This window comes from Alternaria arbusti (assembly GCF_024043155.1).
Source record: "Alternaria arbusti strain BMP 1465 chromosome Unknown scaffold_2, whole genome shotgun sequence".
Lineage (NCBI taxonomy): Eukaryota > Fungi > Ascomycota > Dothideomycetes > Pleosporales > Pleosporaceae > Alternaria > Alternaria arbusti.
In genome coordinates, this window is record NW_026249942.1 from 115,955 (window position 1) to 133,702 (window position 17,748).

Genomic DNA, 17,748 nt, shown 5'->3' on the forward strand with positions numbered 1-17,748 from the left:
CTCCCGTCCAACGCTGTTCCGGGTCGTCTACCCGGTCTTGCATACCGCCGTTCGCTGTGCGACGGCCTACAAACCTTAATCCTACGGTGTCGCCTAGATAGTCCCTCAATGCAAGAGGCTACAAGGCGCATGGAAGCCTTCGATAGCTCTGCAAATATTTCCGCAATGCAGCTGCCTGGAACGAGCCCGATTGATCAAAAGAGCATGCTATTTCCTTTTCGAAAGGCTCTGCATGCATGGCGCTTGTCGCTTATTGGGCAGCGCCGTCACACATAACGTGGGGCTTATTGCATCAGTCAGCCACAATGGCTGCAGCCGCATCGACATCTATCTTCGTCATCTTACTGCCGACAAGGGTTCTGTTTGATTGTTCCTTAGCGATGCTGATGGTATTTGCTGGCATTTCGCGCTGGTAACGACCCACTAACCGAAGGACCGCCGGCGACGTGTCTCCTCAAAGGCTTTACCGATCATATGACGCATCATTGTTTACACTCACAGCCTGCTCAGAGGCGCTGCATCACACCGCTACCTGTCAGATGCTATTTGGAGTATCACCATGGTAGCTAGCTTCGGTGAGCTCTCAATACTGCGGCGAGACTGGTTTGTCGAAGGCAGTCATGAAAAACGTGTTCACATTGACTGGGACGTTGAAAGCAACTATGTGCTAGCGCTGGCTCCTTGGTCTCGCGGATCCCTCCAGGCTGCCGTGACACGCTCAGCGCTGCTAAACGCGGATGCATTTCTGTCGCAAAAGTGGTTCGGGCACACAAGCATCCAAGCGCCTGGTCATAGGGCTGCAATTTGACCTTGCTTGAGGCGCACACCGACTAAAGAAAGGCAACACTTCCGGTGTATTGATTTGCCTGCAGTTAGTTTGGTATCGATGATCAAACAATGCCTCGTGGCATCCTGGTCACATGGGCCATTCAGGTTGAAGAGCAGCCAAACCCGCAATTTCAGATACGATCGGAATGTCACGCTGTGCCGCGTCAAGTCCCGCAGCGACAGCACGATCGAAGGACGTGGATGACAGCCTGATTTTGACAGTCGACAAACAAGGACAACTCCTATGCGCCCCACCCTTGTCGCCAGGGGCATAGACGTCACAGAATAGCAAATTGATGTTTTTCGAGCTGCATATTGTCGCTAACCTCAGCCTCGAAAGGCGAGGATTGGCGAGATGGAAAAGCAACGCATACGAACGGTCCTAGTCGTGCCCATCTCGTTTGTCGGCGGGAACCCTCTCTGAACGTTGCCGCATCGGCTGCACCTCATCCGTTACGCGAGGTTTGGTAACTCAGGCACGGTCGAGCAAAGCGGACGGGGAAGACGGCACGAGACACGTTTGGCGCACGTCAAGGGTTGAATGTGAATCACGAATAAGCAGACAGGCGGGGAAGGCGGGAATGAGCGTGGCTTATGCGCACAGATGTTTCCGCATGCGGTCATAGTCCTTCTCGGCCCGTAGTGGGCCAATGCCTCCCGTCACACCAGGCGCAGCTCAATGGGGCCTTTTGCGGTGAAGGGGGTAAAATCATCTCGTGCTTCACATGCCTGGGTGCTTGCTCACCCAATTCGTCGTATGTGTGACTCTTCATCGCTCCGGTATATATACTGACTACGCAAAAGCCACGACCATGTCCCTTGAATTACCCCTAGTATCGCGCAACGGCCGGCTTTTTGATCCCATCACTAGCACCATTCCCCGCTTCCTCGAGATGCTGGCCAAACCACACGTTCCGCCCATACCGATGAAGTCGTTTCATCTCTCATGTCTAGACCAAAATGTAGTGCGCGTTTACATACAGACTCTGTGTATCTTTCCTGTATGTTCTCCCGAATCGTTCGTCGTGTTGACAAAAATTGACGTTATCCGCAGTTTCCCGATCAGAATCTCGCCGAGGATGCCATACAGTCTCTGAGTGCTGGGCTTCGCCTCACACTCAACAAATTCCCCTTTCTCGCTGGCACTCTCACACTTGCGGACCGAGAAGCGGGTAAGCTTGCTCTCCACTACCCAGCGGAGATCACAAGTAAGCACCTGAGTCGTGTATTTCGATCGAAGCAAATCCCGTACCATGAGAAGAACTTCCCACACACCTACGAACAGCTCAAAAGAGATGGCATGCCACCTAGTGCTTTCGAGTCATCGATGTTTGTCCCCGAAGATCTTGCCGAGTATCCTGGCATCCCAAAAGACGGCGAGGGCAAGGTAGACTTTGACAAGAGCGATGCACCAGCAATGAGAACTCAGGCCTTCTTCATACCCGGCGGTCTTGTGCTCTCGATGTATATGCATCACAGTGTCTTTGACTTCTCCGGTGTTACTCTCTTCTGGCAAACATTCGCCGAGAACGTTTCCAGCCTTTCGAAGCAGCAACTCTTCGAAGAACATAAGATCATGCGTAAGACTCCTCACTGCATTCTCAAGCTATGACTGACCGAAACAGACATGGAAAGCGTCGCCGACAAGCAGTCTCAGATGCGGAAAGCCGTTGACGAGCAAATCAAGTCACCACAAGGCAGCGCCAGCGCAGACTGCTACTGTGATGGCCCACCCCGGTATCTTCAAACCTTGCCTAAAGAGACGAAATGTACCCAGAGGCTGTTCGTCATTCCAGCATCACGAGTACGCGAGTACAGGGAAACTTTACGCACCCAATTCCCCGAGAATACCCCTCCAACAATGTGCAACGTCCTTGCAGCCCTGGTCTGGACGCATGTTACCCGCGCTAGAGCAAGTCGCTTGACCAAGTGCGGGTTGACAAAGACTAGCATCGGGATCGCAACGGACTTGCGAAGACGGCAACGACCGCCGGTATCCACAGACTACACAGGAAACATGGCGCTGTTCTCGCGAGGCACAATGAGCATCTCAGACCTCACAAAAGAGGACCGGTGAGTCTAACCCCTATTACCGTATGATCGCATGTCACACTGTGTGGCGCACTGAACCTTGCAGTCCAAATCTTGAGCAACGCGATTAAGTTTGAGAACCCCAGCTGACAAATAACGGCAGTGTAACCAAGTCGACAATCATCAACGTCATAAACACCATCAAAAGCACGATCCTCGACGTCGACGACGAATGGGTGAACCGCCACCTAACCTTCTTCAAGTCAATTGAGCAGATTACCGACACCGAGGTCGCACTGGCCTTGAAGTTCGGCTCAGACATATACATCTCGTCGTGGCTCAACTTCGGCGCTGATATCAGCTGGGGCATACCTGGTACGGATCTAGGCAAGGACTCCCTGGCTGGTCGACCCGAGTTTATCAGACGATCTTACGGTCCGGGTGATGGCGGCATGATCTTCCTTCCCCGACGGAGGCAAACTGCGAACCAAGAGGAGGCGCCGTTTGAGATCCTTGTGCGACTTGCTGAAGAGGACATGACGCGTGTGCTGGAAGAGGAGGGCGGATTGAGCTCTTGGGCCGACGCGGTGATTGAATGAACGGTGAACCCCATCGTTTGTTCATTGGTATGTTGCGGTTGCCTTCTTCTGGGCAATGCGAATTTGGTGCACCGATACACCAATCTGTTGATGACGCTTACGGTCTTTCGTTTCGAAACGATGGTTTAGGGTATGATTATCTGGTGTTGATTTCGGTTTACGACTTGGGTCGGGCATTTGATATCCTGTACAATTAGCTTGCATTGGGTGGTATCTCAAAATCGGGGGGCGTTTTCCTTTAGTTGGATTGGATTTCGTTAATGGTTGCTCTTCTGGTGGTTGGGTTTGGTCGTATTGGCGTATGGTATCATGGTCCCGCTGGTCATTATCATGTAATATCATAATGCTTTCTGTTCTGCATCGCAGTGTTAATGAGCGGCTTTGATCTGACCTTGGTGATGTTTGTTCGTTAGTCAGATGTTTCTAGTCAATAGCAATGCTGCCATTCCACGGCCACCGAGCCCTGCGACCCCGCATTCGACACCCCGCAGCGTTGCGCCATCAACCTTCTCCGCGCGACATTTACGGCTTCTGCTCATAACACATGATCCGCGTATACCGAGGCAGTGATGCAGCTTACATCTCCGCGTTATTGCCGGCGCATTGACATTGACGATGCGAGCTTGTCTCCAATGCTCGGCGGCATGCTCAGTCGGCTTCAACAGCACTCGCCCACCTCGCTTCGAAACGCCTGCGACTGACTCTGTTGGTCAAGCAAACAATTGATGAGCAGCCAATCGCATCATGGCAGACTTCACCGATCATCTCAAGCCCGCACACGATGGCACAGCAACCCTCCAAGCCGAACGCGACGGCTCGGGCATTGACGTCCACCAACTCGCACAGCACCTTCTAGGCCGTGATGACTTCCTGAAGCGGCAAGAAAAGGTCCTTCGCGTGTTGAGCAAGGAGAAGCTTTTCAGTAAAGATCAGCAGCTCAATCTGTCGCGACCAGAGCGGTACCACCTGGGCCTAGCAAGAGCGAAAGCCATCCAGCGATTGATGAGACGAGAAGGCTGGGACCATGAAGACTACCAGATGGCGGAATACCTGACTGACGAAATGAGCCCATACTTCTTGCATATGAGCATGTTCGGTGAGTCAACGGAAGGTTGCAGCTGAGAAAGATGTCGTGCATAATCGTACCACCGGGGCGCTGGGAGCTGACATGCACCGCATCGCACAGTCACAACGGTACGCGAGCAAGCCTCCGAAGAACAGCAAAAGTATTGGATGCCCAAGATCCTCAACTACGACATAATCGGCTGCTATGCGCAAACTGAACTAGGCCATGGGAGTAACGTACGCGGCCTGGAAACCGTCGCAAAGTGGGACCCGATAAAGAAAGAGTTCGAGATTCACAGCCCGACTCTCACAGCGAGCAAGTGGTGGAATGGGTCGATGGGCAGGACCGCCACGCATGCAGTACGTATTCAGCCCCTCGCTGTGCGACTGTTCCAGAACTTTATGTCTGCCTTGGGCGTTCGCTAACGTGGCCGCGTATAGATTGTGGTCGCACAATTGCTCTTGCCGAAACCGTCCTCCACAGCCGAAGGATCAGAAAAGGCCGACCGAGAAGACCAGAAGATCGAGCATGCCTCTCACGGGCCGCAAACCTTCATCCTGCAGATTCGGGATGCGAAGACCCATCAACCTTTGCCAGGGATTGCGGTAGGCGATATCGGTCCGAAATACGGGTATGCAAGTATGGATAATGGATATATGCTCTTCGACCACTTCCGCGTACCCAAGTCGGCTATGCTGAGCCGCTATGCGGAGGTTTCGGACGAGACAGGCGCATTCATCCGGACTGGTCATCCAGCTGTCGTATATGGAAGTCTGACGTTCGTACGCGGACAGATCATAATGCATGCAAGGCTGGTCCTTGCGCGAGCTGTTACCGTCGCTGTGCGATACTGCGCTATCCGGCGACAATTCAAAGACCGCGATTCTGCCAACCCTTCAGATGGCGAGATGAAGGTTTTGGACTACCCTACCGTACAGATACGGATCTTGCCCTTGCTTGCGACTACTTTCGCGTTGCATTATACTGGTGAGTACATGTACAAGCTGTACCATAAGTCGAGAGAAAATATCGAGAAAGGCGACTTTGGGCCTTTGGCGGAATTACACAGTGCGAGCTCAGGACTGAAGAGCCTGTGTACGACGCTTGCTGCGGATGGCATCGAGACCTGTCGACGCGCAATGGGCGGCCATGGCTTCGGTGGTGGGAGTGGGCTGGTAGGGCTAAACGGTGACTACCTCTCCAAGCCAACTGTGGAGGGCGACAACTGGATGATTACCCAGCAGGTTGCTGCGTACCTCATCAAGAAGATGTCGAATGCGGTCAATGACCCAGATTCGCCGGCCAAGGATCCAACGGACGAGCTCTTCCAGTTTTATCTTCGCAACAAAGACCATCGCTTATCTCAGAACGTCTTGAAAGACGATGTTGTAGATGACCAAGGTATAGTCGACGTGTTCCAGTGGCGTGCGGCTGATCTCTCCTACCGCGCTTATCGAGCACGTGTTGTTGAGAAGAAGCCGTGGACACGTCTGATGATTCAACTTCATAACCTCAGCCGCGCATACTCAGAGCAAATTCTTGTCACGAATTTCTACAACAGCCTCACCTCCGTAGCTCCGCCTGCATCGCCCGCCCTACGCACATGCTTCCAGCTGTATGCGCTTTACACCCTCGACCAATTCGCCTCCTCATTTACAATGACGGCCGCCGTGCCGCCCGAGTCGGTCTTTGCGTTGCAGGATGGGATCATCGACCTTATGGCCGAATTGAGACCACATGCGGTGAAGCTGGTGGACGCCTGGTCGATACCAGATTGGCTGTTGAACAGTGCGTTGGGCAGAAATGATGGTAGGGTATATGAGGAACTTTTCGACATGGCGCATCGCAGAAATCCGCTCAACAAGGTAACGTTCAATCCGGACTGGCGCAGCGAGGAGATTGTGTTGGGAAGTGAGGATGGTGGTCGGCACCTGCTGGCGAAGCTATAGCATGAGCGCACCTCGTTGAAAATTACTGTCTGTGCATGTGCGTTGTGTTGGCTTCGCTACTCCTGTGGTTTTGGTGCGGACACCTGTCAGATGTTAATGTGGACGAAATTGAAACTCGGGGTAGCGTGAAACAAAGTCTCCTAATGTATGCGATTACCCCTTTATGCTTCCGGCACCGGTGAGAAAACTTCGCAATGTTCAAGACCCAAGCGCATTGGCACGTCATAGTAGAGGCGAGAGACTTGGGTGAATACTCCGCAATTCATAATGGTTTCCAAACCTTAAATTCGCGGAGCGGTCCAGTCAATCTTACTAGTCGCCCGTTGGAAGAGGGCCGATTACTGATTGCTGTCAACGCCCAATGACAAGTTGATGTCATGGTTTAAGGCCTCCGAACGCTGGAGCCGTTGAAAATGACATGCCATCTTTCCCTGCTAGACGACCGTTGAAACATTGGCATCGCGTGTTCGCGATGATCGGGTGCGTATCGGGAGTTGTTCGTCGGCGTATTTGAGGCGCTCCGAAAGTAGGCGGCCTGCATCGACCTTGCAGACTAATACTGGAGTCCAGAATAGATGAGGGGATAGATACACCAGAAAGAGTAAGAATTTCGACACTAAGAAGTCTGAATCTTATCTGGCTGTGCCTCGAAACATGCGTGGACTTGAACGCCTCGTCTGGTGTTGCAGCATCGTCGCAGTCGGCAAGCGGGAGGCCGCTGAGCGCCAAGACACCACTAATTCCTGAGTCAGCAACGAGAGATGCCTGTCGCTTGTGACGCAGTTATGCAGTCTACGGCACATCAACCCACTATGCAGCACCGTTTTCCCGAGCACCGGGCCTGACCCCATGCCCTTCGATCTCTGCCATTCAACCCTTATGGTCCATCTTCCGCCAGTCACCGGGCGCTCCATTCCAAGCTCGTAAAAGCGTGGCCTGGGTTTCAGCCTGATCGCCGCTACGCCTTTTCTGGCTCAGGACCCTTCGGATGACCACGCAGCACATTCGCGGACCGGAGAGGAGACATAGTTATTAGACTTGACGTTCTTTGTTCTGTGCAATCGGATGCCCGCGCTAGTGTTTGCTTCGTAGGAACCTTACCTGAGCCTGAACAGCAGCGACTGCGGAGCTTGCCGCCCTTTCGTCTTACCGCCTCATCGCCTCCAGAGCATAAGCATGTCCTATCGTGGCCGACCCAGTAAGGGATGCGAGGCTTGCAGAGCCCGTAAAGTCAAGGTACGCATCTCTTTCTGTCTACTTCTGCGATTTGCCCTGCTCTTCATGCTGCACCACGTGCCGGGCAACGCCGGTCATACGGACAAGGCTGATGCCAGAGTAGTGCGATGAGGGTAGACCCGCTTGCAGTCGATGTAGCAAGGCGGGTCATGAATGCAAGTATCGAGACCAAGCCGACATCCTCTTTCGGAACCAAACGGCATCGGCTGCGCAAAGAGCAGAAGAGTCATGGCGGAAGCGATCAAAGTCAAACCAACGTGCTACCGTTGCCGAAAGTAGCAACGCCTACAGCAACACCTATAATAACACCTATATCAAAACGCCACCAAGCGACGAGTCAACACCACCCCATCTGGATGACACGCGCTCTTCCAGTGGTAGTGTACATTCTCCTGGTGGCTCTGTGGATGACCCGGCTCAAGAATCATCAAGCGTTGCGTCCGCAACCATCGATCTAAGTCGGCTGACTATCACTCCGTCGCTCAATCCGGACTTTCGTAGAAGAGCTTTTGAGCGCTTTGTGTACGACTTTGTGCTGCCCGACTCGCCGAACCGACCAGCCGACCAACCAGATGAAGCCCTGTGGACATTTATCCCGCTCTTGTATCAAGACGCCCCGGAGAACTCATTGATCGCGACAGCGGTTGACGCAGTATCTTACGTCAACTTCGCCAATCGTTATAATGATTCTCATGCGCAGGCACTAGGTGAGGAATGCGTAGGGAGGGCCCTGCCGATGTTGACAAAGGCAATCGCGGACAAGAAGCAGGCAGCCACGAATGTTGCGCTTTGCTCAGTACATCTGATGGGCATCTACGAGGTACGTCCGTTCGGTACAGCTTAATGGTACGCGTAATTCTAACATGATGAACAGAATCTTACCAGCGTGCAGCGGAAAGGCACCTTTTTGGCTCACAACCAAGGCGCAAATGCTATGCTTCAATTGCGGACAGTTGAGGAGTTCTACAGCGACATTATATCAGCCAGACTTTACGAAGTCATCTATGCACATCTGGTAATCGCCGTCACAGATGAACACCTTTTGTCCGCCTATGGCTAACCTTGCGACAGCTATTAGGCAACTTACAGGCAGCAAGACGCCCGCAAATTCCTACGAGAGATGTGGTCAAAGTAGACGAATTACTTCCAAGTCTATACAAGAACTCCAACGCCTTTGTCATTCGTCTAATATGGCGAGCGGCAATGCTACATGCCAGATGGCACGAAACCAAGCAAAGTCAAAACCCACCAACCAACCGCATGGCCTTGCAAGAACTTTTACAGAGCGCGCTCGAACTAGAAAGCGACTACGAAGCTTGGGAGGCAAACGTCACACCGGCATGGAACTATCACATGACACCAAACACACCGGAGGCTCGGTCCACCTACGACACCAAGTTGCAAAAGCTTTTCTTGGGTTGTCCGGGCGCGCCGGAAGAGATTCACATTTACCCGAGCTTGAAGCGCGTCTGGATCTGGGGCTTCTACCGTACGAGCCGCATACTTGTTCTACGTGATCTGCTCGAGATGTTGAATTGGATGTTGAGGTTCCGGGACCCTTGCCTATCTTTCCGTCCTCAAGAAGCCCCGGGTCAGTCTATGCCTACTGCTCTGAGTAATGCAAATCTCCGCATGCATCACTCGGTCGCTACCGCCCGCCTAGTCGAGGTCATCGAGAAGAACTGTTCTTCCATACTTGGCAGCTTTACTGTACCGATAGATACCAAATCTGCCACCGACATATGTGGTATGCGGGGCTATATCTGCATATGGCCCCTGGGTACGATGGATTCAGTACTCAGCTCAGGTCTTGTGCCGGACAGCAATGCAGGCAAGCATCCGCACAGCGCTACTCATCTACCAACACCACCACCAGTCCATTCGCAACCACATCTGGCCACATCCACTTCCAACGCGTCTTCCTCAAGTGAGCCGGCGACGGCCCTGGAATCCTACGAAGCAGCACCGCCATTCTCCGAGCTCCGAAGCATTCGCTCCAAGTCGGAAAGCGACCAATCTCCTGGCGCGAGTCCGCCATCGAACACGCCGGTCTTGGACCAAAACGCAAAGAAGAATCACATCTTCGACCCCAACCCTGCACATCCGTACGATCACCCGCTAGATTTGCCTCATCTGGACCATGGAGTTGAGCCTAGGAGAATAGACATTGCAGCCCGACGGGAATGGATAAACCGGCTGATGTACTACATGGCCACAGAACTGGGACTTAAGAAGGCCCTCTGGTGCCCAGTTATGCAAGGCTACATGCCTACCGTGAAACCCATGGTTGACGAGATTCTCAGCCAAGAAAGAGGGGTCTAAAAATTCGAACTACGCATTTGGCAACGGAGTATAAGCAACAAGGGCATCTCGTTGGCTTTTTGAGGTTATGTGTTTTGCATTTACGAAGGGAAATATGGGGCTGGATGCACGATTTGGTAACATATTTGTTCACGTACATATATTTCGGTTCGAAGCCCTTTGGATATATACGAAGGTTATGGCGTGTACTCTGGATCATGAGGGTGCTGTTTAGTGAAAGGGGGTGAATTGTGAGCTGACTCGGTTAGAATAAGCATTCACGACTGCAGCCTTGGTTGTGAGTGGGTAAGAAGTAGCTCGCTGGAGTCCTGACACTCATAGCTCGACCCATATACCCATCGCCCATTAGTTCCAGCTGCCATTGCGATTCAGTGCGACCAACCAGCCATCAACCTATTTCCACCAGAGAAATCCCCAAACTCAAATGGGCGGACACAGGATGAATTACGTCGCAACTCTGCCTTCCATCCCCGAGGAGGCCGTCGACAAGCACGACCTTATGTAAGTACATTCTCTGGAACTGTCGCTACAAATGTTCGCTCGACCCGCTGACATGCACAGCACAGAAGCCAATGCCAAGAACTCACCATTGCTGCGCCTCCCAGGCGAGCTGCGCAACAAAATTTACGGCTACGCTCTCGCCGAATCCTCCATTGAACCACTGCTGGACCGGCGGACTGCCTCAATACACGCTCGATTAAGCTCGGGCCGACCCATGTCCCACACCGTCGCACTCATCCGAACATGTCGTCAGACCCGGTCTGAAGCCGAGTCTCTCTTCTTCTCCTACACAACGTTCGGCTTCAATTATGCGTGATATGACTTTCATCGTTTCCTGGGACACATTGGGCGTGAAAAGAGGGAGCTCATCACGTCGATTGCCATGTTGTTCTCTACGCTTGAAGCGCTTGAGCAACACGAGGGGCGGTATAAGCTTCCACGAGTGGAGTACGTTTACGTGAGGGTGTCTGCTGAATATCATGAATACTATCACAAGGGAAACACGCAAGCACTACAGAGGCTTGCTGGGATAATGGGGAAGAAATGGGGATGTGAGAAGGCTACGTTCGTTCCGAAAGTATATGTTTGTCCGTGTGATCGATGTCAAGTAGCTAGTAGTGGTGGTAGATTCGGTATGAGACAAGAAGATCACTCGTGTCTTCAGGCAGTCTCGGATCGCTCGGACGTCACCTCGTCCTCTCGCTGCAGCCTCATGTAGTTAGCGCTAAGTCGCAGTCACCATCACCGTTTGTCCTCATGCAGACCCTGTACTAGCGTTGCGGCCGGCATTGACTGACAGCTTGCCTACCGACTACTGATCGTCTCTCCAATCACCAACCTTGAAACAAAAAACCGACGTTGCGTTGCCTACACCTTGACGATGCTTCGCCTCTCCGACTTAGGTTCCATGAAGCCTGGCATCTTACCCCAGGACCAAAACGACGACCGCGACGAGGACCTCCGCGACGTCGACGACGTCTTCAACAACGACTACGACTTACAAAGCAACACCAACCTCATCTTCCCAGACAAGCAAAACAGAGACAAAACGTACACTCACCCCTCACCACCACTGTCTTACGTCCTAACACCCCCAGCACCCACACCAACCAACCCCCCTCCCCTCTCCTCCTCCTCCCCGCCGAACTCCGCAACAAGATCTACAAATTCGTCTTCTTAAACACCACCATCAATGTCAACAAGCTCCTCATCAAAAAAGACGTGCTCGGCCGCTACCCCAGCGTCCGCGCCATCCTCTACACCTGCCGCCAGGTCTACATCGAAGCCAGCGCCTTATCCTTCACGCTCTGCACATTTGTACCTAGCTACTTTGCGCTAAGATTCTTTGCGTTGTCTAATCTGCCTGCGGCAGGATTTGGGAGGGTTGAGCGTCTGTGGCTGACGCGGGGGAATGGGCTGGCTGTTGTTGAGGGGAAAGAGGAGTTCAAGGGTGCGGGGTTGAAGGAGTAATTTGGGTCGTTGAAGAGGTTGGATGTAGAACCGTTGAGGTTGAAGGTTGATTTGACGGATTATGAGGTTAGAGAGAGGTTGAGGGATGCGTTTGGGCTTCCGGGGTTGGTGGTTTGGGGGCGGGAGAGGGGGTGAGTGGCTGGGTTGGTGATGGGTACAAGATCCTGCGAGTGGGAATGGAGGGATGGTGGGTATATGGCTGGAGATTCGATAGGTTAATGTCACGTTGCGATATGAGTTCATGGCCTTCCTGGGGAATGAGGAAAGTCGCGTCGGCGTTTAGCCCCGCGCTAACATCTAATCCCCGACCTCGGGACTCCACAAGTCCTGCTTACATAACGCACTCGCCCTCTTCCTCACCAAACCGCCTTCCAGAAGTCCAGATTTCCAGCCCCATCGCTCATCCCCCCATCCGCATTCGCATTAGCGCTGCAACTTCCAAGTACACCCGTACCATTTCAATCCCAATCCAATCCCGATACTCCCTCGTCAATCAAAGACGTAAGGAAACGCAAAGTCGGTATTGCAGAGAAAGAGCTAGAGAAAACAGATACGTACACCACACACATCCTCACGAAAATGGATATCCGCGTCCTACGCCCATCGGACATTCCGCATGTCCAGCTTGCGAATATTACGAATTTGCCCGAGAACTACTTTTGCAAGTATTACTTGTATCATGCGATGAGTTGGCCGCAGTTGAGCTATGTGGCTGTTGATGTAAGTTTCTTGTGTCTGTGTTTGTGTTTATGTTTGGGGCTTCGCTGGGAACTAGTGTGAAGAGGAGGGATTAGAGGATGAGAGTTGCAGTTGTTCACGAGTGCTACGCTTGGCATGTTTATGAAATAATGGTTGAGCAACGGGGAGTCGTTTACGTGGAACACGTGACAATCCGCTGTTTCTTGTCCTTTCGATATTGGATCACACTTTGATACGTTTTGCACGTTACTAACACCTCTCAGGTATCCCGGCCTCCCAAGACACCGTACGACCCCCCGAAGATCGTAGGCTACGTCCTCGCCAAGATGGAGGAAGAGCCCACCGACGGTGTCCAACACGGCCACATAACCTCTCTCTCCGTAATGCGGACCCATCGCCGCCTCGGTCTCGCCGAAAAACTGATGCGCCAATCCCAACGCGCCATGGCCGAGACCTTCAACGCGCACTACGTCTCCCTGCACGTCCGCGTCTCCAACAACGCAGCCCTGCACCTCTACCGCGAAACCCTCGGTTTCACCGTCGACAAGATCGAAGCGAAATACTATGCCGACGGCGAAGACGCGTATAGTATGAGGATTGAACTGGCGGATTTGAAGGAGCAGTTGAGGGATGAGGAGGAGGAGATTTTTGGGAGTGAGGGCGTGGATGAGGGGGATGCCGTGGGGAGTGAGGGGCAGAAAGAGAAGAAGCCCGCGAAGAAGACAAAGGTCAAGGTGGGTAGGGGGAAGGGTGTTGTGGATCTTGTGGAGAAGAATGAGGCGGCTGCTGCTTAGGAGGCGGGGGTTGCCATTGCTGAGATTTATCAGCGGATACGTTTTGGGATGTGGAGGTGAGAAGGCAGGATGCTGAACGTCTGGAGATAGGGTCGAGAGAATGTGCGTGTTGGCATTAGTTTGTTGGAGGCACATTCGTTGTGCTGTAGAAGCCCTAGAGGAGATACGCTATCCAGCGTATATCCCGATCTGGCTTTCTCATGCTATGCTATACCATGCCATATGCTGCCGTATATTCTAAATTTCCAACTCCATCTCCATGCAAGAAGTAAGTAGACTACCAAAAGAAGAAGAAAGAAGAAAGGAAAACGCCCATCCGTGTACCTTGTTGGATATCATAAAATGCCCAGATCATAATCCCGCCACATAAATCATCATCCTTCCAATACCCATCCCCCACTAACGCATCCCCTACATCAACCCCCCAAGAACAACCTTTCCCACACCTCCCACCTCACTCTTGAGCCCCGCCCGACAACTATCCTCAAACTCGCGCACAACCCCCGCAAGAATAATCTTCCTCACGCGCGCATCCGCCTTATTAAACAAATCACCCACCAAACTGGGTACGCCACCCCCCGCACTCGCCACACTCTCAGGCGTACTGAGCATACTCAGTATCTTCGTATAACAATCAATCAAGACATCGCACAGCGTAGCAAACGTGCTGAAGAAATCGGGGTCGAAAGGCAGACTCGGGGTCTGGAGATGCGTGTAGCTTTCATTCGGAAGCAAGGAATCGTCTGTTGTAGGCGGGGAGTCGAAGCCGCCGCCCATACCACCGCTTGTTTCCGACCCGGTGAAACTGTTGCTTGGAGTGAGGAGCGGGAAATCGCCATTTGCGCTGCTGGACCGCCGGCCTTTACTGCCCATTGACATGCCCATTCCCATTCCCATGCCCATGTTTGCGCGCTTGAACATCTGGGGGAGGCGGGCGCGGGAGAGGGACGATGGGGTGGAGCCGTCGGCCGGGTGGATGGACTGGTATTGTTCGAATTCTAGTAAGAGGGCGTTGAGGGCTTTGAGGTAGTCGGACGGGGAATTGGCGTTTAGGTCGAGGATGGTGGGGAGCGAGAAGCCGAGGAGCAGGTAGTGGGTGGCGCGCCGGGCTTGGTTGCGCGTTGTGAAGGAGGGGAGGCGCGTGAGGTCTGTTTTGGAGAAGAGGAGCGTGTTGAACCAGTAGATGCGGCCTTCGTGGCTGGGGGGTGTTAGTCATAGCAGGTGTGGGGGAGCGGCTGTACGTACGCCTTCCTCAAGTAGTCGAGGGTGGATATGCGCTTCGAGGCGAGCTCGTGGATATGCTGGAAGACGAGGTTGGGGTTGGAGCCGTTGGGGACGGGGATGGGCGCGGCAGGTGCTAAGGTGCGGTTGGACTGCTGGTTTGCCTGGAGGATCTCCTTCTGGGAGGGGGGATGGCGCAGCGGGATGGGGACAGCCATGTTGCCGAAGGGAGTCTTGGGCTTGTCGACGGCGCTGAGGGGGCTCTTCTCGTAGACCTGGGCCTGGGGTTGTTGGACACTGCCACCCTCGGTCTTGACGTTCTCGCTGCTTTTTTGCTTGCTGCGCGAAAAGGTGGATATGGAGAGGGCGGGCCGCGAAGCATTCGTCACACTGGCGGGCACGGGGGCCTTCTCGGGGGAGTAGGTGAGGGCCAGGGTGGCCGAGGGGGTCCTCTTATGCGAGGACGAGGCCGACGCGTTGGTGCGAAGCGAGGCGGACCGTGACCTCCGCAGCGTGGACCCGAGATCGGTGACGGACGAGGCGATGCTGTGCCTGCTGCTGGCGTGCCTGCGTCGTGGTGGCGTCGCTGCGAGGCGGGCGGGAAACTCGTATTGGTCGAGTTCAAGAGGGGGTGTCTTTAGCCCGGGGTTGGCCGCGGGGGTGATGTTGAGGGCGGGCGGCGCGAGGGTCGAGTTTGTTTGCTTGTGTCCTTGTCCCTTGGTCTTGCCGCCGAAAAACGAGGGGCGGCGGGAGAAGAGGCCCTGGCTGGAGTTGTCGGCCATGCTGGTAGCCCATGTGCTTTCCCAGAGGTGTGGGGCTACCGAGCGATCAGGGGCTGTTTCACCACGGACCCTGATAACATTGCCGCACTGCTATACCTACTTGTAAATAATGTAAGAGAGTATGGAGAAAGCAGCGCGCGCGCAAAAGACACGCAGACGGGACTGCACGCTATAAGGTAGATACTGGCGCGCAAAACGAAAACGTGTTTCGACTCGCGGCTACAGCTGATACCGTGAGAACCTATCCCGACGCAGGAACAAGCCGCCCGAGGCCCATCCCTGCCCACCGCCTCTGCCCCTGTCGCCTACTTTGCCATAGCTTCACTGACTATGCCATTTGCCCACGTGCGGCTATCAGCACGTTAGGCTGAATCCAGAGTGGCAGGTGCTGTTTCCAAGCTCCAAGCTTCCAAGCTTTCCAGTCCCGCGGTTCAGACTCGACACCGTCCGACTCTCCCAGACACACCATTACTACCAAGTACCGCTGTACTGTTGTGTGTTGCTGCCAGCCCCGCCAACTACCCCACGTCACGATGCAGCGCAGACAGAGCGCACGAGTACGCACCACCACGACATTCATATCCGCGCAACACTGACGAAACACAGGGAGAGTGGATTCCCTCAGAGGGACAGTGGCCTGTGGATCCTCAGGAAGACGTCGAGGTTTCGGACGAGCGCATATGGGTCGATGGTTGTTTCGACTTTGCTCACCACGGTATGCCGGCTGCCGGAGTTGAGGTATTCAGCGCTTACAGAGACAGGCCATGCGGGCGCCATGCTGCAGGCGCGCCAGCTGGGCAACGAGCTGTTCGTTGGTGTGCACTCGGATGAGTCCATCATGGAGAACAAGGGCCCGACGGTGATGCGCCTCGACGAACGGTGCGCACTGCCATGACGGATGCGCCGCCTTGAAAGCTAACGATTCCAGTGTCGCCGCCGTCGAAGCCTGCCGATGGGCTACCAAAGCCGTCCCGAGGGCGCCCTACGTAACCTCGCTGCCCTGGATCACCCACTACGGCTGCCAATACGTCGTCCACGGCGATGACATCACCTCCGACAGCGACGGAAAGGACTGCTACCGCTACGTCAAGGCAGCAGGCAGGTTCAAGGTGGTTAAGCGTACACCCGGCATCTCGACGACCGACCTCGTGGGCCGCATGCTGCTGTGCACCAAGTCGCACTTTATACCATCGCTGGAGAAGAGGCTGTCCGGAGACGAGGGCCCGGGTGACGAGAAGGAGCGGTTAAAGACGGGAGAGGAGATGCTTCAGCGCATCAAGGACTACGCGACCGACGCCTCAGGTCGCGCGCCCGGCTGCGACGTGTGGTACTGGCATGCTTCGCGACCCGTCAAGCTACGGAGGACAACCACCAGCAATACTGTAACCTCGCCAACATCGCCCACTGCGCCGCGTCCCGGCACCGTCCGCCAGGCCTCGACCGCCTCAGCACTCGGACCCGTCAAGGAAGAAAAGGGCAAGTTCCACGAGTTGGTCAAGGGAAAGGGTGTCAAGCCCGGCCAAAAGGTCATCTATGTCGACGGAGGCTGGGATCTATTCTCCTCGGGTCACATCGAGTTCCTCCGCCTCGTCACACAGTCCGAAGAGGAAAGCGCCAAGGAGGGCGGCTGGTACACCGACGAAGCAAAGGCAGCGCGCATAGAAAAGTCCGGCGAGGACTACGGCCCCATCTTCCTCATCGCCGGCATCCACGACGACGAAGTCATCAACCACTGGAAAGGCATCAACTACCCCATCATGAACATCTTCGAGCGCGGCCTCTGCGTCCTGCAGTGCAAAGTACGTTCCCTCCTCCCTTCCCCATATACACCCACTAACCCACCAACCCAGTACGTCCACGCCGCCATCTTCGGCGCCCCCTTCTCCCTCTCCAAAGCCTTCCTGCACACGCTCCCCTACGCCCAACCCCTCACCGTCTACCACGGCAAAACCACCTTCATGCCCCTCGCCTTCGACCCCTACGCCGTCCCCAAGGCCCTCAACATATACCGCGAAATCGCTAACCACGACTTCCAAAACGTAAACGCCGCGGAGATTGTGGCGAGGATTATGAAGGGGAGAGCGTTGTATGAGGAGAGGCAGCGCAAGAAGGGCGAGAAGGGCATGACGGAGGAGGTGGAGCGGATTAGACAGGAGATGGAGAGGGAGCAGAAGAGGAGGGAGGTGGAGAGTCAGTTTGGGCTGTAGATGAGGTTGTGGATATGTGTGTGGAGGGTGTGGGGTAGGAAGG

At 54.3% G+C, this 17,748-nt stretch overlaps 8 protein-coding genes across 8 annotated transcripts; 7 read left to right on the forward strand and 1 right to left on the reverse strand.

The window, feature by feature from the left end:
- Window positions 1–1,640: 1,640 nt before the first annotated feature.
- On the forward strand, window positions 1,641–3,458 carry J4E86_001564 (uncharacterized protein; the record flags this gene model as incomplete). Its single annotated transcript, XM_051442131.1, has 4 exons — window positions 1,641–1,829; window positions 1,883–2,408; window positions 2,454–2,901; window positions 3,023–3,458. The coding sequence occupies 4 exons, from the start codon at window positions 1,641–1,643 to the stop codon at window positions 3,456–3,458; spliced, it is 1,599 nt and encodes a 532-aa protein (XP_051305719.1).
- Window positions 3,459–4,202: 744 nt separating this feature from the next.
- Window positions 4,203–6,473, forward strand: J4E86_001565 (uncharacterized protein; the record flags this gene model as incomplete). The annotated part of the gene is made up of 3 exons (XM_051442132.1): window positions 4,203–4,554; window positions 4,645–4,883; window positions 4,965–6,473. 3 exons carry the CDS (start codon window positions 4,203–4,205, stop codon window positions 6,471–6,473), a joined length of 2,100 nt encoding a protein of 699 aa, XP_051305720.1.
- A 1,972-nt stretch (window positions 6,474–8,445) lies between these two features.
- J4E86_001566 (uncharacterized protein) lies at window positions 8,446–10,031 on the forward strand (the record flags this gene model as incomplete). The annotated part of the gene is made up of 3 exons (XM_051442133.1): window positions 8,446–8,529; window positions 8,602–8,724; window positions 8,799–10,031. The coding sequence occupies 3 exons, from the start codon at window positions 8,446–8,448 to the stop codon at window positions 10,029–10,031; spliced, it is 1,440 nt and encodes a 479-aa protein (XP_051305721.1).
- A 424-nt stretch (window positions 10,032–10,455) lies between these two features.
- J4E86_001567 (uncharacterized protein) lies at window positions 10,456–10,848 on the forward strand (the record flags this gene model as incomplete). Its single annotated transcript, XM_051442134.1, has 2 exons — window positions 10,456–10,532; window positions 10,593–10,848. 2 exons carry the CDS (start codon window positions 10,456–10,458, stop codon window positions 10,846–10,848), a joined length of 333 nt encoding a protein of 110 aa, XP_051305722.1.
- Window positions 10,849–11,412: 564 nt separating this feature from the next.
- Window positions 11,413–12,002, forward strand: J4E86_001568 (uncharacterized protein; the record flags this gene model as incomplete). The annotated part of the gene is made up of 2 exons (XM_051442135.1): window positions 11,413–11,582; window positions 11,630–12,002. 2 exons carry the CDS (start codon window positions 11,413–11,415, stop codon window positions 12,000–12,002), a joined length of 543 nt encoding a protein of 180 aa, XP_051305723.1.
- Window positions 12,003–12,581: 579 nt separating this feature from the next.
- Window positions 12,582–13,495, forward strand: ARD1 (N-terminal acetyltransferase A complex catalytic subunit ard1; the record flags this gene model as incomplete). Its single annotated transcript, XM_051442136.1, has 2 exons — window positions 12,582–12,722; window positions 12,965–13,495. The coding sequence occupies 2 exons, from the start codon at window positions 12,582–12,584 to the stop codon at window positions 13,493–13,495; spliced, it is 672 nt and encodes a 223-aa protein (XP_051305724.1).
- A 411-nt stretch (window positions 13,496–13,906) lies between these two features.
- J4E86_001570 (uncharacterized protein) lies at window positions 13,907–15,498 on the reverse strand (the record flags this gene model as incomplete). Its single annotated transcript, XM_051442137.1, has 2 exons — window positions 13,907–14,693; window positions 14,741–15,498. 2 exons carry the CDS (start codon window positions 15,496–15,498, stop codon window positions 13,907–13,909), a joined length of 1,545 nt encoding a protein of 514 aa, XP_051305725.1.
- A 533-nt stretch (window positions 15,499–16,031) lies between these two features.
- Window positions 16,032–17,705, forward strand: J4E86_001571 (uncharacterized protein; the record flags this gene model as incomplete). Its single annotated transcript, XM_051442138.1, has 5 exons — window positions 16,032–16,055; window positions 16,105–16,213; window positions 16,260–16,377; window positions 16,427–17,297; window positions 17,349–17,705. The coding sequence occupies 5 exons, from the start codon at window positions 16,032–16,034 to the stop codon at window positions 17,703–17,705; spliced, it is 1,479 nt and encodes a 492-aa protein (XP_051305726.1).
- Window positions 17,706–17,748: the final 43 nt, after the last annotated feature.